The sequence below is a fragment of the Patagioenas fasciata genome, chromosome 15, assembly GCF_037038585.1.
Source record: "Patagioenas fasciata isolate bPatFas1 chromosome 15, bPatFas1.hap1, whole genome shotgun sequence".
NCBI lineage: Eukaryota > Metazoa > Chordata > Aves > Columbiformes > Columbidae > Patagioenas > Patagioenas fasciata.
The window spans coordinates 13,408,894-13,435,696 of NC_092534.1; the positions used below are offsets into that span (position 1 = coordinate 13,408,894).

General features: G+C 53.2%; 1 protein-coding gene across 7 annotated transcripts in view; it reads right to left on the minus strand.

The window, feature by feature from the left end:
• MPRIP (myosin phosphatase Rho interacting protein) overlaps positions 1-26,803 on the minus strand; it is a 74,804-nt gene that overhangs the window by 12,040 nt on the left and 35,961 nt on the right. For 3 of the 7 annotated variants that reach the window (XM_065850396.2, XM_071815319.1, XM_071815320.1), the window contains exons 6-17: positions 25,213-25,423; positions 24,049-24,208; positions 23,692-23,928; positions 18,157-18,298; positions 17,519-17,635; positions 14,852-14,908; positions 13,539-13,607; positions 13,232-13,321; positions 12,735-12,844; positions 7,938-8,523; positions 6,934-7,050; positions 294-4,163 (exon numbers count right to left, since the gene is read on the minus strand). In XM_065850396.2, the coding sequence (XP_065706468.2) occupies positions 294-4,163; positions 6,934-7,050; positions 7,938-8,523; positions 12,735-12,844; positions 13,232-13,321; positions 13,539-13,607; positions 14,852-14,908; positions 17,519-17,635; positions 18,157-18,298; positions 23,692-23,928; positions 24,049-24,208; positions 25,213-25,423 (5,766 nt within the window). Of the gene's footprint in view, positions 1-293; positions 4,164-6,933; positions 7,051-7,937; positions 8,524-12,734; positions 12,845-13,231; positions 13,322-13,538; positions 13,608-14,851; positions 14,909-17,518; positions 17,636-18,156; positions 18,299-23,691; positions 24,209-25,212; positions 25,424-26,803 lie in introns of all 7 variants that reach the window. The other 4 variants (XM_065850399.2, XM_065850400.2, XM_065850392.2 and 1 more) reach the window with 3 other exon arrangements.

Consider the following 26,803-nt stretch of genomic DNA (forward strand, 5'->3'; position numbering starts at 1 on the left):
ACGTGAAGTTATCGAGCTCCTTGGAAACCCTCCCTCCGTCTACACGCAGAGATTTCCTCCAGTAACCAACTCTCCCACTGATACAGAGTGCTCAGCAATGCATTTAGAATACCCCAGTGTGGAGAAAAGGGAAAGGCCACGATTTACAGAGGCCTTTCTAACACTTTGGGGCTTGTTTTGACATGCTGGCTCTCTTGGGGACACCCCTTATTTCAGCAAGCGAACCCCAGGACCGAACGCACCCTCCCGTACGCTCAGCAGCAGAAAGCAGAAAGCGTTAAACTTATCAAGACCTTTAAATTTTCAAAGTCTTTCTGGTATTTTTCCCTCAAGGTGGTAGCGTTCCCCTCCAGGTGCTTGTTCTCCAGCTCATCCCTCATGACGTTCATCTGCGCCTCCAGCTCCTGGATACGCTCCCTCAGACCATGCATGGAGTCCAGGTCACTGCCGGGGCCCTGCCCGGTGCCACCCGCCTCACCGGCCACCCAGGTGTCCCCACCGCCCGGGCCTGCCGGGGGGGACACCTCCGGGTGCCGCCTCTGGTACTCGTCCAGCGTCTCCTGCAGGCGCTGCAGGTTCTGGCTGTAGTGCTCCTGCAACGCCTGCAGCTCCTCGCCGTGGATGACCTGCAGCTCCTTGATCTTGGCCTGGAATTTGTCCTCCAGCATTTGCATCTGCTCCAGGTGATACTGCTCCATGTTCTGCTTGTCACGGACGATGGCATCCAGCTGGCTGAGACCCTCCGCCCTCTCAGCCTTCAGAGCATCCTCTGTCCTGTTTAGTTGCTCTATCACGTTTCGGATCTCCTCCTCATACCGCCCCTGCAATTCGCTCAAGCTACTGTTGTGTCGACGCTCTTCTTCCTCCAAGAGCCTTCGCTGATTCTCGAGCTGGGACACCTTTGCTTTGAGGTCGGCGTTCTCCCGTTCCAGCATGGCGATCACCTCGCCGTACTCACCCTGCTGCTTTCTGAGCAAGTCTTCGTACTCGTCCCGAAGGAGAGAGACCGTCTTCACGCGCTCCTGGCAGAGCACGTCCATGCTCTGCAAGGACTCCTTGTAGGACTTCAGCTCTCTCTCGTACTCCAGTCGGACTTTGCAAGCAGCATAACAAACCTGAGCCTGAACTATTGCGTCTTGGACTAACAAAGAGGAATAGCGTTCAAGGTCTCCCATGCACGAATGGTAGGAAAGACTCTGAGATATCTTCAGGAGCTTCTGACAGTCTCCCATTGCCTCCTCGGGAGGCAGGGAGAGTAAGGCAACAGAGATTTCCTTCAGAACGTTTGATTTGTCCTTTAGTTGTTGGGCAAGATCTTCCTGAATGGAAACAAGCGCTTCACCACTATGGTCCGGCAGCCCACCAGTCTCCTCCGCCTTGGCTGATTCCTGACACGGCACCATTCGGAGGCGGCTCCCGTCCCAGGAGATCTGGGTTCTTTCTGAAGCATCTTTCTGAATTTCGAGTGCTTCAGAAATCTGGTGCATAACTCTGTCAAAATCAGGAGTCCTGTATGCTTTGATGATCTCCTCCAACATGCATTTATGCTGCTGGAGAGCTGTTTTGGTATTATGGAGGTCTTCTTCGATTGTTTTTAACCTCTGATGAAAAGACTCTCTCATTTTCTGTGCGACAAACCCAAGTTCTGCCTTGATCAATGTAGCATCTGCTACAGCACCGAGAAAACACGGAGAAAAGCCCAAACCTGTTATTTCTGTTTTGCCCTCGGCTTCTCCTTCTTTGGTGCTCAAGTGCACTCTCAGCTCCTCCACCTGGCTCCAGAACTCCCCTTCCAGCAGCAGCTTCTTAGATAGGACACTGGCCAAGTCGACTGCTGTATGAGAAACATTTCCCGGCTCCAACAAAACCACCTCGGCCGTTCCCTGGATCTCTCTCAGGAGCCGAGATATCTCAGAACTCGCATTTTTCAAAGACTCTGCGATTCGGTTGATGAGAGAGGCCTCGAATGCCACTCTCTCCGAGAGCCACCTCAGCTGGCCAGCGTCATACGTCCCCGCTCGCTGCTCCTTGGAGACGCGCTCCTCTTCACCCAAAACCCCTCCTTCTGGAGCGGGGCTTTCCGCGATAAGGCTTTCTCCCTGCTGATACTCCGACGGGACCGCCGCCCCTCTCAAGGCTTGGATTGCATTTGATAAGGTGGCTTCCAAGCTGGACAGAGTGACAAGGAACAAATCGCCCTCTTTTTCCTTGTCCGATGTGGGCAAAGATCTTAGTTGCTCCCTGCAATTCTCTAAACAAGTCAGCGCTTGATCGTTTTTCACTTGGAAACCTCCCAGCTCGCTAACGTGATTTTCTATGAGCTTGAACTTTTCCTGCCTCTCGCTCTCCAGCTGCGACATCAAAGCGCTGACTTGAGATAAGCTGGTCTGAAGCTGATCCCGCAGCTGGGACTCCGTGCTGGCCCACTGGTGGTGGAGTGCGATGAGCGTCTCCTGATTATGGCCGTGCTGGCTTTCAAGCTTCATCGTTACGTCTTTGAGTTTTTCCTCTGTAATATAAAGCTTGGTTTCTAGGGAATGGATGATTGAGAGATAGGTCTCGGAGTCGCTTGTCCCCGACGATGGGTAACCAAGGGCTGGCTCCGATGACATGCTTTCTTCAGACAGCGACCTGTCCTGGCTCGTGTCTGAAGAGGTGCTGCTTGTCCAGTTCTTCTCCGATCCGTCCGGATGGATGTATTTTTGGCACTGGATGCTTGAGAAGCGGATTCTTTGCCTCTTGGCCCCCATGATTCCTACATCAGGCTTTGCTAAGGCTTTCTGAACTAACTCTTGGTCCTGGAGCTCTACAGCTTTGGATGGGGAGCCAAATTCCTCTACTTGCCTCTGACTGGTCTCAAGAACCTCATCCTCCTCCTCCTCCTTCAGTGCGTAAGTCAGAGCTGGGAGGACATCCTGAGTTTGCAGAGCCTGCCCCAGTTGGGATGCTTGACTTTCGTCAGCCTCCAGACTGGGGCCAAGGTCTTCTGCCTCCTCAGCACACGGGGCTGTGCCTATACTAGCTAATTTCTTTAAAGCCTCCTCCTTGGCCTTCAGCTTTACTTTAGTCTCCTCTAAACTGCTATCCAAAGCAACCATTTTAACCAAAGCCTCACTGAGATCTTGATCCTTCTTCTCCACAATTCTCAAGTGCATTTCCTTAACGTGTCTCAGCTCTTCTTCTTTTTCTTTCAGCACCTTCTGCACACCCTGGAACTGATCCGACACCTCCTCGAACGATCGCTCCAGATTGTGGTAGTTGGTCTCTTCCATTTTCAACTTTGCTTGCAGCTTGGCGACTTCGTTATCTGACTCTGCGACCTGATTCATGAGCTCGTGGAAGCGACATTTGATCTGATCCCTCTCCCTTTCCAGCTCCTTGATGTGCTCTGCCAGTTTCTGGATGCTGGCCTCCTTCATCACCAGCTGCTCCTCCAGCTGGTGGACGAGCTCACTGCCTTCAAACTTGGCACTCAGCTTCTCCTTCTGCAGAATCTCCATTTGCTGCTCGGTATTTTGCAGCTGGTTCTCATACTCGTTGGCCTTATCCTCCACCTCCTTCAGACTCCGTATTAAAACCTGCCTTTCCCTCTCGCAGCTCTCCAGCAAAGCCTCGTAATTCTTCTGCAGCTTCTCCTCCATGAGGATCCGCGCTTGCTCGCTCGCGTTCAGCTGCCTGCTCAGGTCCGCGATCCTGTCCTGGAGCCTCTGCACCTCCTTCTGATGGTCCCTCTGCAAAGCCTGTTGCATCTCGAGGTCTCGCAGCTCCTGGGTCTTCTCCAGGAGCAAAGCCTCCGCGTTCTTCAGCTTCTGCTCACTGGCCTTCAGCTGGGAGCTGAGCGCGGCCTCGCCGTGCTGCCACTCCTCCAGCTGCTCCTTGGCCTTCTCTTTCTCGCTCCTCAGGTCGTTGCGGAGCTTGGCCAGGGTTTGCTCCTTGATGGAGAGCTCGGCCGCCGCGTTGCTGAGCCTCGCCTGCAGGCTCTGAATCTCGGCCTCGTGGTGCCGGATCACGTCCTTGGCCTCGGCGTAGCTGCGCTTCAGCGACTGAATCTGCTGATTGATCAGCTCTTGACGCTGGCATTGGGCTTCCAGCTCGCTTTGGAGGTCTTGGTTGACTTTGTGAAGCCTCTGCCAGGCACCTGATGGCGAGGCGGCCACCTCGGTCTTAAAAAAATTGATTAAATAGTAGATTAGTAACACTCTTGGCTCTCCCTTCTGAGTGTCACACCTCTGGCCAGGCAGGCCACAGAAATGCTCCTTGCAGCGATTTGGCTGCTACCCACATGTTCCAATTGGGATGATTTGTTCTTGGCACAATTTTTTTTGGTTTGTTCTAACCAACTCTTATTTTTTTTTTGAATGAGCGACAATTGCTTTCCAGTAACAGAAAACATGGACCACAACATCAAAACAGCTGTACAGTAACAGGCTGAAAGGAAAAAAAACCAAACCAAAATCAAATAGAACCAAAAAAACAATGAAAAAGAAACACCAGCAGTAAAACAGACGGACAGACGAGAGAAAAACAGGAAGGGTGAGAAGGGGATGGGAACAGATCGAGAAGAAAGGAACTGCTTTTCTAGCATGTTTGTTCATCTTGCTGTGAAACAAAAAGTGCACAGTTCAGGTAACACTGTCCTACCGACCAAAAGCAACAACAGAAAGTGAGGTGACAGCAAATGACATCACATCCCACCCAAACGCAGGGAGACAGGACAGCCGGCGTGGCGATGTCATTTCTGTGACTGCCAAACAGGACTTAGTGCTGCTCATCGCATTAAAGAGATGTGGTTACGCTAAAGTTTAAGACTAAGGAGGATTTAATTTCTCTACCTGCAAAAACAAAAATAAATAAAAATAAAAGCAAAACCAAAAACCAACAAAGGACAAAATGAAAAGCCCGACAAGTGAAGGGAGGGAAAATGTGTGATGAGAATGTAAAAGAAACCAACCTTTGTGAGATTCAAACCAAAGCAATGTAGCATGCAAAGAGAAAACTCACAGAGAGTCATGCAAAAGGCGACAGAAATTATGTATCTTTAAAAAAAATACACAGACAGGAAGAGGCAAGAGAAGCACAGCGTTAGCCTAGGAATTTGGCCTGCCTTGCTGTACTCTGGTTGCTGATAAGGAAAAGCCCACAGATGTGACACTCAGTTATGTTAAGTTAATTTTCATGCTTTACATCAAAAATCATGCAAGAATCTCCGCCTGGGACAGGTTAGTACGTGACCCCTCCCGCCCGCCGCGTCCGGAGCCCGGGGACGTCTCCGGTTTGCGAGGAGCAGGAGCCCCCGCGGTTCCTCCCTCCCGGTGGGGTCGAGGTTGGGGTGCCCGTCCCGAGGAAGCTCAGAGCGACAGAGGTTACACGAGGCCGGAGAGGCTTCGGTGCAGGGCACATGCATCGGGGTGGGTATTTCAGCGGCTGCTTCATGGAACGTGCAGCGTCTTTTAAGTGGGGGCAGCGCTTGGGGGTCAGTATGGGGCTGGTCATGCTGCCAAGGGGGTTTGGTGCCTCCCAGCAGCTCAGGAGGGACGGGTTGGCAGAAGTGGGGCTCCTCCATCATCCCTCCCCATAGACAATGTAGGAAACTCTCTGAAATTAGGTGTGATGGAGGTGGGGGGGGACACATGAAATTCAGAGGGTTTGTCCAAAAAAAGGGCTGGGCTGCAGAACCCTCCCACTGATTCCACTCCCTTCACCCCAGCAGGGTTTCCTGGGGTTACTCCTTTCTGCAAAAAGACTCTAATCCTTCTGCTCCCAGGGAAATACAAGGGAATCCAAAACTGTAAGACTGGAGCAAGCAAATGCCTCCGACCCTTCCAAAAACCCTCTCCAGATTCTAGGTGAAAGTTTGGGTCACTTCTCGCTGTAGTGATGATTTCCTTCTACAGGCTTCCTCCTCCTCTTTCCCAGGCACCACAGCCAACTTCAACACACCCAACCTGACAGTGGATTCAGCATCCAGCTTTTAGCGCCATTCCCTGATTTTCCAGGCTCCAGGCAAAGGGAGGTTGGATGCCTTTGCCCCAGGGAAGTGGGAGTTAAGTTACTCTCCCAATGCTGCCAAGTGAAAATGGAACTCCTCCAAGCAAGCATCGTCAGCTTGAGGACTCCAGAAATAAATGCATTAATGAGTAACTCCTCCAAGGAGATCGCTGGCAAGGAAGGCAAGATGCCCCCCAACCTGGGCTGGCTCCACTGCCTATGCAACTTCTTTGGGGGAAATTACTCCTGGGAGAAATAAGGATGTAAGGTTCAGTGTCCACACCAGGTTTGCTGCCCTGGGAGCGCAGCGTGGCTGCTTCGATCCAGAGCCAGTCTGGTCAGGTAGATTCGAGCAGGTCAAAACGCTACCCCTTCACAAAACAGGACGAGGGACCCCTGAGAGCAGCCACAAGCTGCCCTGTGGCCATTGCGGCTCCTCCAGGCACAGATCCTTCCAGAGGAAAGGCTGGAAAAGGTCCGCTTTGTGTGGAAGAGGGGAGGAAAAGCTTCCCAAGAGACTCTCCCATCTCTTTTGCCAGAACTCCAAATCACACTTCTAGGATTTGCTGAGGAAAAGCATCTTGTAATGGAAGAAACCACCTGTTGCACAGGCAACACAGCACAGGATGGATCAGAGGTGGACTTTGCTGAGGTCCCATCTATCTACCATGGTTGTGTTGTTCTCCCTCTGGGACACCAGCAGGTAACGCTATTTTCTGTCTGTTCCATCCCAGATCAGAGGTTTTGCTAAGCAGATGACCCCAGTGAGCCTACAGATTCAACAATATTTGCAGGAAGGTCCAGTCTCTCGGAGCCCACTCAGTGATGCACATCCCCGTGTAAACCAGGATGTCCCCACGAGCACCCTGGACTGAAGGCCACACCAGGGTCCCCTTGGGGCGGAGAGGAAGACGATGGATTCCTCTCTCCTCCCTGCTCTCCTACCTGCAACACGTAGCCCTCCCGGGCGCTCTGCTCCCGGCCCAGTGCCACTTTCAGCTGGTCCTGCAGGTGCCGGTTCTGCTCCAGGAGCTCCAGGGCCTCCTTCTGCTTCTGCTCCAGCTGCAGGGACACAAACAGAGACAGCGGCCAGGGAGTGGGCAGGGGGTCGGCCATGAGGAACAACCAGCCCAGAGGGGACGTAGAGCAGAATAAACAGGGATTCTGATCCCTCTGCTGCTTTGCTCTGGGATTTCATTTTGCCAAGGAAAGTCCCTCCCCCCAAGAGAACTAAGCTACGTATTAGTTTAATTCACAAACCTCACTGCAGCGAAGGATGAAGGGCACCAGCTCATGCCAGGCATGACCCAGACAAATCCCAGCCCGGTTCAGATCAGCGATACTCCTGGTTACTCCACGCCTGCTCCCCTTTCATTCCCGCTAATACACCTTAATCCCAACTAACAACAACCTTTGTTATCCCAGGCATGGACTTCTGCCAAGTGAACTGAGTCTCCTCCTTTCTTTTCCTAAAATTGTAAGACTGTTCGATGTAGACTCCACAAAAATGAACCTTTGTGGTGTGTGCTACAACTCCAGCCAGTTTATAGTTTTGCAGACACAAATCTCTTCAGCTGCCGACACACAGAATTAGGAGCTTGAATTTCGAGTCTGGTTGATACCCATCAATTATACCCGGCTAACAACCAACAGAAGTGTTGGCTGCGTCGGCTGCAGAGGCAGTAATGAAGTCAAGGGGGTAACAAAGTCTTACCCTTGCAAGAACGGCCCTTCCTGCAGCTGTGGGAACATGAAAGCTGCTGGCAGAGCTGTATGGGAACGGACACGGATCTGTGCCTGCCAGCTCCCCAGGGGACCCTACAGCATCCCCACTCATTGCTGTTACGAAGTAGGAACAAATGCAGATTTTTTAAGCCTGGCTCAGGCTTTCTGCAGTGGCTTGGAGGCCATGTTAGCAGGCAGCCTGCATCCCACACACCCCGCTTTACCTCCTTCTCCAGCAGCGTGGTCAAGTGCTGCTTCGCCAGCCCCTCATCCCGGTCCTCGGCGTGGGCGAGGTGCAGGGGTGCGATGGGGATCTGCTTCTCCTCCCGCAGTGGGGTGGTCTCCACCTGGTGCCAGCGCTGCTCGATCTCCACGTGGACGTTTTGCGGTTTGATGTCCGCCGGGACGGGCAGGATTCGGTCCACCTCCATTCTCAGCACCTCTTCTGACCCTGCCCCGTCCACAGTATCGATCATCTCGAAGCGCTTGCGCCGTTCCTCCCGCCGCCGGGCCCGCTCCCGCTCCAGCTCTCCCGGGTCAGTGTCGGTGGCACTGGCATCCCTGGGGAAGGCGGCGGAGCCGCTCTTGGAGGAGTCTGTGGCATTGGCACGCTCCTGCGCCAGGGCTTGCTGGATGGGGCGAAATTCAGCCCAATCAAAGGTCTTGGACCGTCCTTCTCGTCGGCGCTCCCGAGCACGGCTCCGCTTCTGCTCCGGGTCCAGCTCAGCTTGCTCCACATCTGGCTTCTCGCTTGGCTTTGGACCAGTCTCGAAGGAAGAGCTTGTTTTGCTTTTCTCTTCTGGCAGGGAGCTGCAAGGACAGAGAGAGGGTGAAGGAAAGCGTCAGTGGGTGCTCGAGGCAGCCAGGTGCTCCCACGCATGCCTCCAAGAGCTGGGTGGAGAGGGGCTGCTGGAAGCCCAAGCCAATGCCACGTGGGTGCCCCCCAGCCCATCTCCTGTCACCTCTCGGGTGCAGGAGCTGTCGCTGCCCTTCCCCGGGGTTGTGCTGGTGTGCAAAGCCTTGGTGCAAGCGGCACCCCCCGGAGAGCAGCGGCTCATCCCGACCTCGCTCCTCCTCAGCAGCCACCCCAGGGCTGGTGACCGTGACCCACGGCCGAGGCAGCAACCCCGAACCATCCTGCTAGGCGGGGAAGAGGCTCCGAAAGCTCCTCCGGCACCTGCTGGTGGGCTCACTGCCCGCAGGGCTCCGTGCACACACGCCGGTCGACACGGCCAATGTCACTTGTGGGGAGGATGCCACCAGTCCCACCAGTGTCAGTCTGGCTGCAGGGTGGAGAAGCACGGAGCAGCTCCCAGAGGTCTCAGGCAACAGGGGGAAGGTTTTTTTCCTTGAGCTTGGCACAGTCAGGTACTAACGGGTCAAAAACTTCTCCCTGCCGCTATCTGCGCTGAAGGCACAGATCTCCCCTGGGGAAACCAGCCTTGGGGGTAGTGCTGTGACATGGGGGCTGGATGCCGTATGGTGTAGCAAGGAGAGCAAGAGTTATTCAACACATGGCAGAAGTCACTGAAAATGCTGATTTCTCAAGCAAGGAATGATTTTTTTTTTAGTGCTGAGTTAGAGGGTGGTGGGTTGAGAGGGGAGACATACTGGTCAAGCAGGGGAAAGTTAATAGGGAAAGGCAATACCGTTGCCAACCTAATCCATAATGCAGTATTAGCTTATTAAATGTAGACATGCCAGCCTTGGAACATGCAGATCAAAATTAAAAAAAAGAAAATAGCAGTATGCTGAGTTTGCAGAGGAAGCCCAGCCCAAAGGGCTGAACCCTCTTTACTACCAGAAGCCCCCGAGATGCCTCCTGAGGCACAGCCAGGCTGACCCTGGCTCTCCCCGCTTCCAGCACAACCACAGCATCTCCCCAGGCTCCAGCCTCCAGTGCAGCCTCCACGAGCTTTCTAGAAGAGCTGGAAAGCTGCTCCCCGGGTGCTTTGCTGCGGGCAAACCACCATTGCTGAGGCTCTGAGCCCCACGACCATGTGCATTGAGGCTGCCGAGAGCCGGGAAGCAGCAGCAGCAGCATCGCGGCTTCTCCGTAACACAGCCCAGCACCTGCAGCCAACAACCTCGCGTGTGCCCAAAACAAGGAATGGAGCAGAAGAGATGACTCTGCATGGGCCCAGGGTTAGTATCTTCCGATGCACTTTCACCCAGGATCAAACCAGAGGCTCTGTAGAGCTGGGTTTAAGAAACTCTGGCAGTTACAGGTTAAACCAGCTCAGATACAATTCCTGCTTCAGCTCAGCCACTTGCAGCTAATAAAATAAACCCAAAAGGCACCACAATGAAACCTTCTTGCTTCTCAATTATTTGAAGATAGTGCATGACTGCAAAGCCAGGCACTTAATCTGGAGTCAGTGGGTGATTACAGCTGCCTTTTCAATAAGAGATGGAATCTTAAAATGGAGAAGAGCACAAGGGAAAAAGGGGTCCTGGGGCCTGTCAGACATTGCTGAGAGACAGAAATTACACCACGTGGAAGAATCTCAGCATTTCTAGAGGTGTCGTCTCTCACAAGCTCTTTTCTCCTCTGCTGCTTTCCAAAGGACATGGGATGTGTGTTGGGGAGCGCAGGGACGGCCGCTGGGCATCGGGCAAAGAGACTCACAAGACTGACCCCAAGTTTCTCATTCCATCTCCCGCAAGTGCGCCACGGCTGTTAATTGTGCTGAAGCATTTCATGTCTCCTCCATCCCAGACAAATTAATTTACATCACACGGGAGGGGGGGGGTCTTTGCCTCACAATGGTATTTATAGGTGAAAACAAAAAGGTGGCTTTTTAAATACAGGTGGCTTTGGGAGGAGTGCGAGTTGTGAGCAGTGAAGCATGTGAAGGTTGCAGGGAACTGGGGGGCACTGGGGAACCTGGCCTCACCGGGCTGGGAGCTGAACAAGGACCCAGCGCCAAAGAAGCCCCCTTCTTTCTTTGTGGGTATTTCGTATCTGCATGGACATCATTAGCGGGGTGTAATTAGTGCCTCTGCAGATTGCAGGGCACTGCTGAGGGCAGGGAGCAGCGCAGCACCTGCCCCCTCCCCGGCTGCTGACACACGTAGCAATATAAACAGTAATTAGGACTTGAGTAACCGAGAATACGTGTGTTTGGCTCGGTGGAGAAACGGCAGCGGGTTAAAGAGACACGGCGAAGGGCTGCAGGTGGCCATGGGGACGGGGAGAACCTGCCCTCCCGGCAGAGCTGAGCATCCAGAATAAAGTCCCTCTCATGCTGCGCCAATGTTTGCCACCTCCCCATCAAGAGCCTTTGTCCGTCTGTCCTTCGGCTTTCCAGCAGCCCGGTCTGTAAGCCACTCCCCAGGTGCGGATGTTAATGATGTGTCCAAATCCAGGCGGGACGGGCGGGGACACCCCACACACCCCCATGCCGTGGCAAAAGGTTTTCGAGCAGGCACCGGGTGAACGCAGCCCCCACGCACGGCACAGCCCTTCCCACGCCAGGCTCTAACCCCATCCAAAACCAGCGTGGTGGAAAATGACAGAAATGCACCTATAATCCCCTTTTCCCCAGCTCAAGATTGAGATTCCCGGTTCTGTTTATGCAGCGTAACAAGTCACTGCCCAACCGGTACCTGTGCTTAGACCCTCTCACTGGGGTAAGCCAAGTCTAACCCCTTTGCGTGGGCTCAGAGCAGATGCAGAGCACAAGACTATCGTGCTGCAGTAACCTGTTAGGCTAGAAATATATCTGGCTCTTTAAAGGCTGAGAGGTCCCCTCAAATTTCCTTGGTCTTCATCTTCATATCTAGTCACATCGGAAGATACCAGTGTGGGGAAATCAAGTGTCAAGATCAGGTTGCTTCTTCCCTTCTCTCTGGCTTTTATTTAAAGAAAAACGAAAAAAAAAAAAAACGAGGGGAAAAAAAGAAAAGAAAGAAAAATAAATGGAAACTGCAGGACTTCCCATCCGAAGTGCAGGAAAGGAGGAGCATGCAGTGAATCACAAGATATACAAACCACAAAACGTTTATACAGGAGAGAACACAGTTTTCCAACCTGGGCTTCAGCACGGATAGTTTCAAAGAGAAGTTTTTCCTGGGATTGCATGGAAATCAAACATACAGAGGAGTGAGGAGAGAGGCGGCTTCCCCAGGACCCCCACGAGATCCCCCAGAGCTCAGGCAGGGCTGGGAGACGGTGGCCGAGCACCAAGCGGGATGGGGAAAAGAGAGGCTGGAGCATCTCCAGGTCAACAACACCAGGTGAGAAGAGCCATTCCATCAACGTGGGGGACAAACCTGGCAAAAAACCTGCTTGTTGCAGCTATGGTAGGGGCAGGAGACGGAGTTAATGGTGCGGCCGTGTCCACGAAGCCTGTAAGAGGTGGCCTGTATGAGCGTGGCTGGCACAATTAGCTGTGAGGAGGTCAAACACCCTTTACCCGCAGCCGCAAGCGCCCACAGAAGGGACTCTGTGAAGCAGGGGGGTCCCTTCCTCTGGCTCTGATGGCAGGAGGAGACGCGAGCATTACTACAACGTAAGGGGAAGGAGCTGCGGCAGCTATCTGGAAGATCAAGAGGAGGGAAGATGATTTTCTGGCTGGAGTTTAAAATATATCAGAGCCAAAACAGCTTCTCAATTGAACCCTGGGCTTGTGCTGCCATGACCCACGGAGGGGATGGGCAGCTCGTGCTGAACAGTAGCCAGAGGAAAGGGAGAACCCAGCACAACTGAATCCAAGTGGTTTCACAATACCTGGTGAGAATCCAGAGCAGCCTTGATATAGGAACAGTATTTCATATTCCTACGTACAAATTAAAGCCACATTTTCAACCCTCTTTGCAGTCTGCCCGTGTAAAAGTAACTCAGCGTATCAGCATCCCCACAAAGCGTACACAAATTAAGCCCAGAGAGAGGGATGGTGAGAAAAGAGCCACAGCTTCCAGGAAAAGGCTCAGAAAGATGAAAGAAAGGGGCTCAGGGAAGAATTACTCCTGCACAGCAAACCAGACAACTGCAGGGGCTGCTCGACTCCCCCCTTTACCTTGTGACATCAGGAGCAGTGGTGGGGCGAACGTGCTTCATGATGGTCTGTATCCAGTTGCGGCGAATGCCCGACGTCATGGCCGAGAGGGTGAACTCCCCTTCCTTTGTCTAGGGAGAGAGAGGGACCGGCTCAGAGCAGCTGATTGCACCCACCAGTACCTTCCCACCCCCAAAATACCATCCTGCACCCAGTGCCACAGCCCCCCCCAACACACTCACAGTGGGAATTCGTGTTTCTCAGCAATCAGGATAGTTTTGCTGTAGCTGAGACCCTAAGGTTGAGACAAAACTTTCCCTTCTCCCCCTTCATTTTTTATGGACCATAAAACTGGTTCCCACACCCAAGGCCACATCTCTCTGGAGCACTGTGAGGGATGCTGGGTGGCCTCTCTCAGGTGTCTGGGGAGATGAGCATCCCCAAGCAGCAGCACAGCATGAGCAGCCCCATCGAGCATCCTGCAGTCAGACTCTTCCTCCTCCCCATCTTTTCCTTACATGGATCTGGAAGCCGTAGTTTCGCTGAACCGGGTACTCAGTAACATCGTAGCACGTGGATAAATCGATTTCTCCATCCAGGTCAGCTGCCTGGAGAGGGAAGAGGTAGAATAAGCTGTAATGCTTTGCAACGCCAAAGCATGGTGGGCTCGCATGGAGGCACGCAGCAGGTCCTGGAGAAGCACAAAGCCCTCAAGAGTGATGCTCCAGGACCTCGGCATCTGGGAAGACAACCTGCCCAGGGTCATTTTGGGAGCTCCCCTAGGTGCAGAGTGATGGGTTGCACACGGATGAGGATGACACTTACCTCCTCCGCCACCGAATCCCGGTAGTATCTCAGGCTCTGGTCGGTCAGCACAAACCAGTGCTTCTTCCACTGGGGAACAACCAAGACAGGAGAGTTACAATCCTGCTCCTTTGCCATCAGCAGAGCCTGGGCAGTTTGTCACAGGCCACCTGGCAGAGACATTTTGCAGCCTCTCCCCTCCCAGCTTCACCGAGAGGCTCTCCTGGGGGAAAAGGGAGACCCGAGCAGGCAGCAATGCAAGGGGCACTGTGACGGATTGCACTGCCAGGACAAGGATTTCCTCAGCAACGCTGCAGTGGCAGAGCACCGGACCCCGGCAACATCAGCCCTGCGTGTGACAGCGAAACACTGCGAGAGCCACGGGGCAGCCGGAGCCTTCCCATGAGCTCCACTGGTAGGATGATGCTTTTAGTGGCTGCATTTAAAGCCTTGGAGAAACATTTCTTTTTTTAATTAAAAAAAAAAAGGCAGTAAAACATTCATGTCTTATCTGCAGTAGATTCAGATTGAGTTGGAGTCTATTCCTGGCCCTTGCTCTATACAAATCCACCTTCTGCACGCTCCCAGCGAGGCACAGGCTTACCCAAGGCAGCTTCCAGTTAACAACCGCTCGCTGCAGCAGCTGATTTCCCCTCTGGCTGCCCACAGATGTGCCCTCAGCCCCCAGGACATGAGGAGTCACCCTCGTTTTCCCTCAATAGGCTGAGAGGGATGGAAGGAAATCCACGGAAGGGGGAGTCTGCAAACAGCCAGGGCACCCAGGCTGCTGCGGCATCAGTGCCCCGCAGCACATCCCGCATCCCTCCGGGAAAAAACAGGAGGAAAGCGGCAGTGGCTGCTTCCCTCAGTGCCAACTCAGAGGCATTTATTTATCTCTTGGCCTTGTTATTTCCCCGGCACTCAAGAGACCTTATCTGAGCCTCATTACTGACGCCAAAGAGGTTGCTGGGTCGCAAGAGAGATGAGACTAAGAGAACTGGAACACGAAAACAGTGCTGCTACCCAAGGTGCCCCAGCTTCCTAGAAACCACGACACAATACCCAGCTGTGGGGCTTTGAAACTTCCCCAGGACAGAACACCAGCTGCTCCTGCTCCAAGGAGAACACTGTTTGCACAGAGTTCTCACACAACCGCTGCTGCCAGGCTGCAGAGCTGCACTGATTCCCTGTCGCTGCTCTGCCCAAGTGCCTACAGCCAGTTGCTCCCATCTGGAGCACAGCCCAATGCTGATCTACCCTGTCAGCTGCCAGAGACCAGGACCAACCGTGGCACCAAAGACTGAGACGAAGACCAGAGCTCCCCCCAGACTCACCTGCCCGTCCTCGTACTGCTTTGTCAACCAGCCCTTCTTGAAGTTCAGCAGGTCGGGCTGCAAGAGAGGAGCGAGGCGATCAGAGGGGATGGGAAGAAGCATCTGCACCCAGAGTCACAGAATCATTTTGGTTGGAAAAGACCCTCAAGATCACTGAGTTTAACCATCACCCCAGCCCTGGCACTGCCCCGTGTCCCTGAGAACCTCCTCTCCATCTGTCCAACCCCTCCAGGGATGGTGACTCCACCACTGCCCCGGGCAGCCTGTTCCAATACCCAACAATCCTTTTTGGGAAGAAACTGTTCCCAAGATCCAACCTCAACCTCCCCTGGTGCAACTTGAGGTTGTTTCCTCTCGTCCTGTCGCTTGTTCCTTGGGAAAAGAGACCAACACCCTCCAACACCCTCCTTCTGGCAGTTGTAGAAAGCAATCTGGAGACAACAGCAGTGGCTTGATAAAACACAGCGCAGCAATAAAAGAGACCAGCAACAGTTAAATTCATAGAATAGTCTGCGTTGGAAGGGACCTTTAAAGGTCATTTAGTCCAAACTGGATCATTATACTGTGTGGTGGCTCAATGTTCACTCCTGGGTGGAACAGAGACCTGTTGTACAGTTTATTCAGGCTGTTCCCTTCCTCGCACTTCTCTTGCATTTTCCTACTGCTGCACCAGCATTACGGAGGAAGACATAAGGAATCAGCAAGACTGCGGGAAGTCTTTTCCCTCTATTACGTATTACAAAAGACAGAATATGTGCTGCTGATGCAAGGCTGCAGGGTTCAAAACAAGAGTGAGTTCCCAAGGCTGGAAATGCAGGGAATCCCAGCACCGAGTCACCCAAAAAACACCTGCTCTCTCCTCCAAAGTGGGTGCATTGGGATGCTGGAGCTCTGAGAAAAGGAACCAAGACAACGTGTGATTACCTCCCGCCAGCCCTGCCCGTGCGCAGGGAAGGATGTGGTGGCAATGCTTTCGCTTTCCCAAGTCCGAGTTCCTCCAGCTGCTGCCCGTGCTGCGGAGCGGAGGAGGAAAGGACAGCGGTGTGTGAAACGCAGCTGCGGCCTCTGGAACAGGCAGCAACGGAAAACTGGGGTCTGGGAGCCTGTTCAATCAAACCCGGGCCGTGCGGCGGCATATTGTGCATTTGAGGGCTCCCACGGTGGCAGGAACCCAGCCCCGCTCCACAAAAACACGAGGGAAAGTAAATGCCATCCTGCCCTTCCCGAATCCCTGAGAATCAGAGGAGGGAGCGGACAGACGCCAGCGTGAGCAGCCCCGGCTGTGATGGGGCTGCAGGCAATAAACAGAGTCCCATCAGGACCTGCTGACATGGGAGCGATAAGCCACAAACAAACTACAAAGAAAACTGCACTTGTACTGACTACATCCAGCTGTGAAGTGGGTTATGAGAGCTGGGCATCCTCATCTCAGCCCCGATTCACCCTGACAGACCGATACCATCACTCGCCAGCTGCTTCTCTGCCAATATGCAGGCGGGATCACTCTTCCAGGATCTGGGTCCTGTCTGAAGGTCTTTCTTGTACAACAGGAGAGTGTCAAGCAAAGGATCTACATTTTGGATCAAAACCAACCGGCTCCCAACCATGCACTTCGCAGAGAAGGAAAACAGAAGGACTGAAAGTACTACAGTTGCTCATGGACTCGTTATTTATCAACTGGGAAGAAGCACAGGGCAAGAATCTTCTGTAAAAGCAGATAAACCCCTCCTTGGAAGTCTGGGACCAGCTGCCACCAAAGGGTGTAGACATTAGAAACCAAAACCAGATGAAACACTTGATGGAACAGACACCCACGCCGTGCGAGCCACAGCTCGGCTGTAACCCACCAAAGCCAACCAGGGATGAACTCTCCCTCGGCTTTTATCCTGGCAGAAAACCGATCTGATCTGACACAGTGAACCCGATGGGCAAGCAGGAGTCTCGCAATCACAGTCACAAGCCAGCAGAGTGCAGGTGTTTCTTATGTTGCTACTTTTATAGCCGGAGTGGCACAAAGAAGGCTATTTCAAACAAGGAAAAGGTTTTCGTCCCACTGACCGTGATGATTTTCTCGCCTTCACCAGATGAGGTGCGTTGCCACTCGATGTGCACTTCTTGCACCTTTTTATTACCACCAAGAATTTAAAAATCGCTCTTGTGGCTGCACAAGTCTACATGAAAAGCTACTACAGAAATGCTAAGCTACTGCATTTTTCTGAGAAGTCCTTCAACAGACGCTGTCTGTCCATGAAAAATGTCGCTCGTATTTACAATGGCTGTGTAATCTTTTTGAGAGATTAGCAAGTGTATTTATTTTGTTCCTACAGAAGGGTGGTGAGAGAGAGGAGAGCGTTTTGTGTTTATTCTGTACTGTTTGCCTCCAGGTCTGGTGAGCATTTGAAATATGCAGAGGGAGGAAAAAGCTCAGGAGGGCAGGTTGAGCCCTTCCTCGCAGCCTTCATCCCGTTTGCAAGTGCATAAACATCAAGGCAGAGGCATTAGAAAACTAGGCCATGTGTTAAGCTCTCCTTAACACACCAAGTGTGAAGCCGAGTCACCAAAACCTGCTCCTGGCTATGGGGAAGAACCAGACAGTCCAGTTTTCTCTGGACCTGCCCGGGAATTGCCTCGCACGTCCTCCCCACGGCAGAGGACACGGTGGCTCACCGTCATGGAGGACTCCGTGGACCTTCTGTCCAGCGACTTTGCCCGGCGATGGGGGGACAGGGGAGATGCAGAGACATCCAGGATGGAGCCCACAGCTGCAGCTTCACAAGTGAAGTCCTGTGTAAACACCATTAGCCCAGATCAGCGCAGGAACTAGGGCAGCAAGTCCCACTCTCTTGGCTCACGGCATAAAAATCCACATATTTAAGGGGCATCTCAGGCTCAGAACAAGCGTCATTTCATTGCCAGTACTTCTTTTTTTGTCCTCTCAGGCATTAGTTTGTTCCCAATATTTCTAAGTGTATCTGGAACTCTCAAGACTGCCTGTTTCTTTTGTTCCTTCACCCCACCCTGATGTCCTGCCACGCCAGATCTGAAGTTTCCTTCCTTCTATTTTGGAAGAAGGAGAAAAGACAGCCTGATTTCCCACTGCTCTGCAGCTGGGCCAGGGAGCAGAGCAGCAAAGCAGCAAACCTGCCCAGACCGAGCTCACACAGTGGTTTTGCCCATAGGTGACTCCAGATCCCCTGGGACAAACCCTAGAGCTAAACCCTATAGCCAAACCCTCTATCCTGGGCTGCCGGATCCCAGGTTCCATCCTCCAAACCCAACCATGAGACTTGGGCTGAGCAGCTCACCCGTTTCCGTGGGAAAACCCTCTTCTCGCTCCTGCCCTGCCGCGTCTCGCTGGAAAGGGCAGCGCCGGCCGACACGTTCGTTTCCATGTGCTCCGCATTCTCAATATCTAATGCCTCAAATTTTTCAATCACCTGGGACCGCCTGGAAAACAGAGAGAAAGAGAAAACCAGAGCCGGTTTAAACACAAGAACAGCGACTGCGCTGAGCTGTACAATCCCATAAATTTAAGGTTGCAGAATTGCTCGACCCAGAGTTCATGCACAACACCTGGCTTTTGGTCCCTGTTTCTCTGCAAGCTCTAGTGTGCACAAATCTGGGGCAAAATCCCCCAATCTGCAGCCAAAGTGGGGAAAAACCTCGCCCTACTCAGCCCCACAAACAGCAACTTAAATATCTAGAAAACCCTTGCAAAACCAGCAATAACTTTTCACTTGTGAATTTTACAACCCTTTGAGAATCGGGGATTACTGAGCGGCTTCAGCTTAAGCTTTGTCTTTACTCTCTGGCACTGCAGCTATTGACAGCTCCCCAGGCCACAGAGCAGAGACACATCAGACCAAGCTGGGAGGCAGAGGTAACTGGTATCTACGGGTCACCCCACGTGTTCACCCTCTAAAAACTCAGCCCCGCATGGGTGACATCCACAGGACTGCACTGAGTGTGGAGCATCCACAGGTGCCTCCAGACAGTGGGTCTGGCTCTACCCTTCTCTGAAATCGGTCTGCAAATCCGGTATGGACAGCAGGGAGCACAACTTGGGCTTTCAGACCATGCCCTGGTGGCCCATCACATCGTGGCACACGTGTCTGCGAGGATGGAGGAGAACTCTCGAGAAATGTGCATGGAGAAGGAGCCAAGCCCAGACCAAACCCAAATGGGATGCTCCTAAGAAAGAGCAAACAACAGGCAGGTGGAATTAAAGCACCATTTCAGCATGAAAAGCTGCTCGCTGACCCACAGGAGAGGAAATACTGGAATTTTCAAAGGACCTGCTGGTGTCTAAGTTTGCACGCCTGGGGCTTTGGGCAGGTATCAACCTCAGGTCTTTAATCACAACCTGGGAATGTGAAGCAATAACCCAATATACACACCAGCTGAGCTCCAAGCTGTGAGGTTTAAAGCTCTATTTCAAACCTCCTCAAAAAGCTTCATCTGGGCGGGTTCCTGACAAAAAATTTGGACCCACGCGTTCTGCATCTAAACTCGGGGCTGCCTGCTCTGTGCGAACCTCTGATGTGCATGAAAATCACAACGGCAACCACACGAGGAGAAACAGGTTATCCAAAAAACCCCATTTTTAACACTTCCCACAAAAAGGAACAGCAGGTTAAGGACTCAAAAAACATAAGATGTCTGTTCACATAAACCAGCCCGCGGAGCATAAATCCTCATCCTCCGTTCACCAACAGACAGGGAATTATTTTGAAGTTACAATTTTTCAACCCTTTTTACACTGGTCCAGCCATCTCTGAGTCTCAGTTTAGGAGGGAGTAAGAGGTGTGTGAATTAACATTGTCTGTGCCCTATTAGGTGAAGGTCTGAAGAAAAACAAATCAGAAGAAAAACAAAACAACCAAACCCAACCAAAAAAAGCATAAAACAAAATCAAAAGCAGGTTGATTTCTCATGAAAAGGGCTGCACCACCAGGTTGTTCTACGGCTTGAGATTGAGATGAGATGGTAGCGAAGCAGGCGAAGTAAAGGCGGACACGTCACACAGCAACACAGCAGGAGAAGGTGGAGAGCAACAAGACCTGGAAGAAAACAAGGCTGGAAAATGAATGAACAGAAGAGGAAATTATATATCTACATACAAAACAAAATCAAAATCATTCCAGTAATTCGTCATTGAAAAAGGAAGGAGAAAAATCAATCACTGCAACCAAATCACAGCCCCAAGGGTTAATATAATCCAGATTACAGGAAAGAATAAATATATATATATATTTTTTCCCACTAGCTCAACATTTCAGAGGGGGGTCTGCTAGAGATCCTGGGGGGCCGGGGAGCAGTGAGAGCTGCTCCCTCCCAGCAGCAGCTCTGTGCTGACCAAATGAGGCTGCACACAGGTACGGGAAAGCGTTTTAAAAGCTGCGGAGCCATTCAGTGCTTGCTCAACTACAAAGCTCATCCCAAGGAGTTCCTCGGCCATGCAGGCTGTTAATTTTTTCCAGGCCACTAAACCTGAGCTACAAACCTCGGCTGTTAGGTGGAGGGGTGCGTGTGGTGGGAAGGAAAGCTTACAAAGACCAGCACGAGCCATCGTTGAAGTGATTTTCTTTGACTGGAAGAAAGGGCTTGTTTTTATTGGATTCAGTCATTATTTGGCAGCAAGAAAGACAGCAAGTGTCAGGAAATGGAAGAAGAGTTTGCCCAAAAGGTCCACAAGAATGAAGAGGACAGTTATACAAGAAATATATATATATATATATACTTGGGAGAGCAGGAGCTTCTCTCTATGGGTAGAAGCAGCACTTGGAGCAGAGCCTGACATCTCGAGAAGCTCCAGAGAAGGAATTTGAGAAAGTCTTTTAAGTTATTTCAGGCAGCTCTGCTATTTATTGAGGCCAGGAATACACCTCAGCCCTCTGACCACGTTCCTACAGCAGATCCGGCAGATGCCCCCATGGACTCGTGCCAGTGTGAGCAGAATACGGGGTGAACTGGGAAAGCCGCGGGTTTAGAGGCTGCATCCCTGGAATTATGCAAGAAAAGCCAAATTTGCCAACCAGAAATCCCAGCGTTCCCCGGGAGCACAGGATGCGGGTGAACCTGCAGCCGCACACCTGGAGGAGGGGGCTCTGGGTCTTTGCACCCCAAGGACCCCCCACCCAATGGGGGTCTCCTTCCCAAAGGTGCTGACACCTTCCTGAGATGTGCCAGGATTTACCCCGGCAGCCGCAGAGCTCTGCTGGGATATGGGGACCAGCATCCAAAGTTATCCCTGCAGCCCTCTCCGCTGTGATTCTGTGTGTGAAACAGGCTTCAAAATTCATCCACAGGGTTTGCAAAGAGCTGTTGCTGCTCTTTCGCCCTTGGGATGGGTCTGAGATGGGAGAGGGGAGGTACAGCTCGATCCTTCTGGACACAGACTCCCTTCCCGGCGCGGTGGGGACCCCCGTGCGGTGCCGGCAGCCCCATCCTGCCAAGTGCCAGCAGAGGGAACCCGCATTCTGCCGCTCTGCCAAAACCACCCAGGTTATCTCCTGGTTTCTGATTCACGTTTCTGAGCGGCTGTGAGCTCAGACGCCTGCATGGGGCGTGGAGTCAGGTGTAAATGGTCAGCATGGAAAATCTCCAGCACAGTCCTGGACATAAGTTGTGTAATATCTCTGACTATAAGGAAACAGGACGAGAAGCATGAAAAACAGCTTTATCTGGAGCCAAGACTACAGGTGTGTCATTCAGGATGCAGCACTGGGTACCTAAAATAATTATTTTGCATCCACAGCTCTGACACTCGCACTGATTTACGGTGGGTAAATGGAAAATGGGAGGAAGAGCTGAAAATACCAACAGAATCAGAGCAAGTTTGTCTGGCTGCACTGAGAGATGAAAGTCCGATCTGAACGATGCCCAGCTGGCACCTATGGGGTTGGCATGTAGGCAAGCGATTTCAGGCAAGCATTTTTGGACATGTTAGTGGGTTACTGAGAAGGATTATTAGAAATGGTGTTAAACCTGGGGGAAAAAGCTGACCCCACAGCATGGAAGCGAGTTACTGTATTTGCTCAACCTCCAACAGCACAGCCTGAGCTCCAAGGAGAAAAATGACAGGGATACGCGGACTAAGTAAACTCAAATTTCAAAAGCAGCCAAGCCAAGCTGAGCAGGGTGCTGGTGATGTTAACTCTCTGGTGCGATGTTGGACTGTATCTCTGTGTCTGTCCAGTCCATCCGAGCTCCGGGACACAGGGCCTCTCACCCACACCAGCCAGTTACCAGGTTTCCAGAGGAGAAAAACATGTCTGTCCATAAACCCCGCCTGCTGAGCCGTCCCTGCTCATGGCACCCGGCACCATGGGCTGCAACTCCTGGCCAAACCCCCCAGTAAGTGGAGACCCCATCTCTGCCATCACCCCCCTCTCAAACACAAGAACTCTGTGCCTGGTGCAGCGCCCACTCCTCTCCCCAAACCCATCCTGCTCTGATAAAGCCCCTAAGCTGACACCGGGGAATTTTTTGCCATTTTACTGATAAAGCAAGAAAAACACGTTAACAGCTCCAAGAGCCCAGCTGGGCTGGGAAAAACAGACTTTCCCTGCGAAAAGGCACCTGTCAGCAGGCAGGGAGTGGGGCTGACGTTAAAAAAGGAGTCTCTGGCAGCAGTATGCTCTCCCAGATCCTGATATCTGCCTCTAAATCTGCTCCTCCCTGTCCTCGGTTGGCATATCCCAGCTCGGTGCTGGATGCTAGTGCTGCACGATACCCCTGGGGCTGCAGCAAGGGGCTGGTGGCACTGGAGGGACGTGCGGTCCTCTCGCACTGGGGCGGGCACTGGTCAGGGCATCCTGTGCAAGAAAACCCAGTAGGGACACAATCTCGTCCAACACACTGCAATCCAGCAGCCACCAGCCTTTCCTCAGCCCTGTCCCCAGTCAGGGTGACCAGGGGAGCACCCTTCTCCTCCCACCCAGCTCCTGAGGCAGAGAAAGCCAAACCCACGCTCTCCTCCTTCATCCCCAGCCTGGCACTCGCTGTGCACGCTGCCGAGCCCGGGCTGGGTTCGGTATCCTCTGGCCAATCGGTAGCACCAGCACAAAGCTGTTCCACCCTCCCCAAACCTGCTCCCAGCTCTCGGTGCGAGGAAGCCAGGCTGGAAAACAGTCCTCGAGGGGCTGGGAAGAAAGCGAGGAGAAGCGCCTGCTGAAACCGTGCGAGAGAGAACATGCCCGGAGGAAAACAAGGGCAAGAAAAATCAGACTGGCAGGCAGCCCTCTCGCCCGGGGCCCGTCTCCTGGTTTGCTCTGCTGCCCTCACCACACAAACGTGTGGCTCCCAGGGCAAGTCGAGCCCGTCCTTGGCCTCGCCCGGAGAGCAGCGAGCACACCGGCGCGGTGCGGGCGCGCGCCCGGGCGTCCTCCTCCACACTAAGCTGTTCTGCAGCCCTGCTTCGGCGCTGCACCCGCCTCTCCTCTCCCAGATTAATGCCGTGACATTTTGAAACCCCTCTCAGCTCATTAGGCAGTTGCATAACGCACTCGGCTCTAACACCATTTAGATAGCTAACCTAATTAATAGTGCCAGCTGCCAGCATGTGCCACGCCGGGGAGGGGACAGGGAGGGTGGGTTTCCTTGGAAATACAATCACTGAACATCGCCAGATGTCCCCAGAGCAGCCAGGCAGGGTTACACCTGCCTGCTGGCACTAAGGACATCCCACCCCCTGCTCGGTGTGGATGGGCGTTCTTAAACCCAGGAGCACTGTAATAAAAAGGGGTGTCACCAGCAAACACCGCCTGCTCCATCCGGGGCTGCGGCAGGGACCCAGCCTCACTGCAAGCATGCAAGGAGATGAGCCACTCATCTCTTACCTTCTCTCACTGCCAAAGAGCCGGGCCACTTCTTCTCGCCCAGGGCTACGGGCCCGGGTTCTCCGCTCTAGCCGCTTCCTCTCCACCTGGAAGGCCTCACGATTACTGATCCTAATGGCCTTGGGAACGTCGGCCAGGGTGGTGTACTGCCGGCTGGCTTTAAAAGAAAGGGGACGCCCCGATTTTTCAACTCCCCTTCCTACATCTCTGCTGCTGGAGTCCTTGTGCATGGGGCAACTGCTCTTCGAGTCCAAGGAGTTCAGAGAGAAGCTGTGAATCATTCGGTCGCCTGATCGGGTACCTGGGGAAGGAAAGGGCTGGGCATGCTCCTGCGAGGGCGATTTGGGATAACTGTACCTGTTGTTCGGGGTGCTGGGGCTGGGTGGGCTCGGTGGGGGCGGCAGCTGCTGCTCTTCCAGCTTCGAGTCTTGCTTGGTCTTCTCCAAGGAAAAGTACCCGCTCTCCACACGTGTCTTCCGCCCACAGTCTATTCGGTCTCCGTTCATGGAGCTCTCGTCTAAGAGATGGAAAAGTCACCACGCTTGGTTTGAAGTCCAAGTTCTGCTTGTAACAAAAATCACCCTGATTCCACCCAGGATGAGAGTAGGAAATGAGAGCAGAGATGGTCTGGGCCCTATGCACATGCTGTGGCACATCTTGCACACTTGGTTTTTGCATCGTGACCACTCGCGATGCCTGTGGAGACGGTGGCATGGTTTGCAGGGATCTGGGGATGCCAGTCAGCCCTTGGGTCAGACTTGCATGATTGAAAGACCTAAATCACGAAATGGATGGCAGCCATCACCACTCTGCACCCATTTCCATCCCTGACCTTCCTCGCCTGGCACCAACCGCAGTTCTGCAGGCTCGAGGCGACGGACACCTTGCTCCTGGCAGTCAGGAGCAGGCAGAAAACATCCCCCATCCGAACAGGCAGATAAAGGAAACGGTCGCAGCACGTGGGACCTGTCCCTGGCCCCACAGGAAGAGTCCCCAGCCCTTATTGTTCCAGGGAGAACAATGTTTCAGGAGGCCCTGGCGCCTTCCACGGACTCATCGGGGAGACCAAATGTAAACAGGGCCCTGACGCAGGGGCTGGAGGAGGAAGCGGCACTCAGGGTTTGGCAGCCCTGACAGCCGGGCTGAGCTCAGCATGGCCTCACACCCTCCGGCTGCCCCAGATGGGGATGCAGAGGGGCTAGAAAAGGCATTTTTTCCCTCTCGTTTTCCCCTCAGCACAAGGGCAACACCGCCTGGGAGGCCAGGGCAGGACTGGGCCTCAGGCTATATGGTTTTCCAGCATATGATGTCAAGTTTTTCATTCCTGAACTGTAGCCCATAAGGCCTCACTCAGGTCCCTGCACGACACATTAGGGATGGAGGCTGCTTCTCCTCCTCACTGGGATGCTCTGGGAACTTAACCTGTAGAAAACTTTTCCCTGTACGGTGTTTTTTTGCTGGCTCAGCTGCCCAAATCGGGTCACCGCAGTGTCACACTGGCGCTAGCACCCCGTCCCTCACCTTCCTTGCTGTCCAGCACGGGATCCTTCAGGGAGCCGGCAGCCCCAGCCTGGCCTTGCACCGGGCTCTGCGCTGGGCTAACGCCGCTGCCCCCATCCACTTGGTCTTTGCCCCTCATTTCTTCCTGCCAAAGCGTGGACTTGGTGGCAGGGACCTTCTCTGCACTGGGGATGTTGCTGCTGGTCACAGCCATCTTAGCAGGACCGGGCTCCTAAAGAGAACGGGTGAGACAACAGGGTTAGAGGAGTTTGTCCCAGTTCCACACCCAGGGTCCCCAGCGGGCTGTCCCCAGAGGTCCCACCGGCTTGGGTGCTGCTCACAACATATGTCACGACGGGATGGGGATGGAGCTGCTCAGCCATGTGACACGGCCACATTCCCAAGGGGACAAGCTCGCAGGTGGAAACCCTGCCCCAGGGCAGCGTGGCGGCCAGGATGGGTCAGAACTTCCTCGGCCAAAGGGACCATCGCTGCTCTCCCAGCCGGATGCCTGGGGGGCACAGCCCTCCTAGGGAGGGCTCCCAAAGCCAGCTGTACCTCCCCTGGCATCCAGCTGGGAAACATCCAGAGCAAAGGCAAGCCGGGAAATGAAAAAGACCTTCGGTCGGGTGCTGCGGCAGCGGAGGGGCTCGCTGGCTTTGTTTCTGGATAGGAACTGGCCCTCCTGTGGCCACCAACACGTCACTTCTTGGGAAAAGCTCATCTTGTGCTCGTGCAGCCCCAAGCAGAGCAAAGCCCTGGCCCTCCCCTGGTGTTCACAGTCCATTTATACTCCAAAATCTCTTCCCAAAAGTTGCCCTGTGCACACATGGGGCTCTGCACCTGAATTCATGTGCAACAACACAGAGAAACAGGTCTGTTGGGTCGTGACTCATGGGGGAACCTGGAAACGCTCCCCTCACCTCTGCCAAAACCCAGTTTGGGGTGACAGAGTATCCTCTGTAATTGATGGAAATAAAATACAGCATCCCCCATTTCCCTCTCCATGTCCCCATGTCCCTCTGCACGGCCCCGGTCCCTCTGCGGGCTGGCTCGCAGGCAGCTGCTCCCTGTCGCAAATCCAGACCAACACCAGGCTTCTCTCCCGAGTCCCATCTGCCAGCACTGAATTTTCCCAGTGTTATAACATTAAAAAACAATATCAAGCCTAAGGACACAGGATGGAGGAGAAAATGAATTCCCTGCCACCAACAGCTGCATTGTTTGCTTGTCACGGCTGGTTTGCTACAGGCCACTGATAAAACAAATAAAACCCAACTGGCGCTGTAATCCAGGTGTTTCGGCTACCTAACAGACCGTTTGTTTTAAAAAGGAAATAGAAAAGTCGCATGGAGCTTTATGCTATTTTAAAACAACACCCATTATCTGAAATGCTTCTCTAGTTAACGAGGGGCTCTGCAGTCCCTCAGACGATGACGATGCCGTTCTGGTGGCCACAGCCCAGGTTGGGCGCACGCCCCAGAAGAGGCAGCAGCTTTCACAACCCGTTTAGGGTTTGGCTTTGTTCACTACCAGATGTTTTGCTGTTTAAGCTTCTGCATTAGCAGATTATTTTCCTTAGAGCCACCAATAAATCAATGACAATTAACCC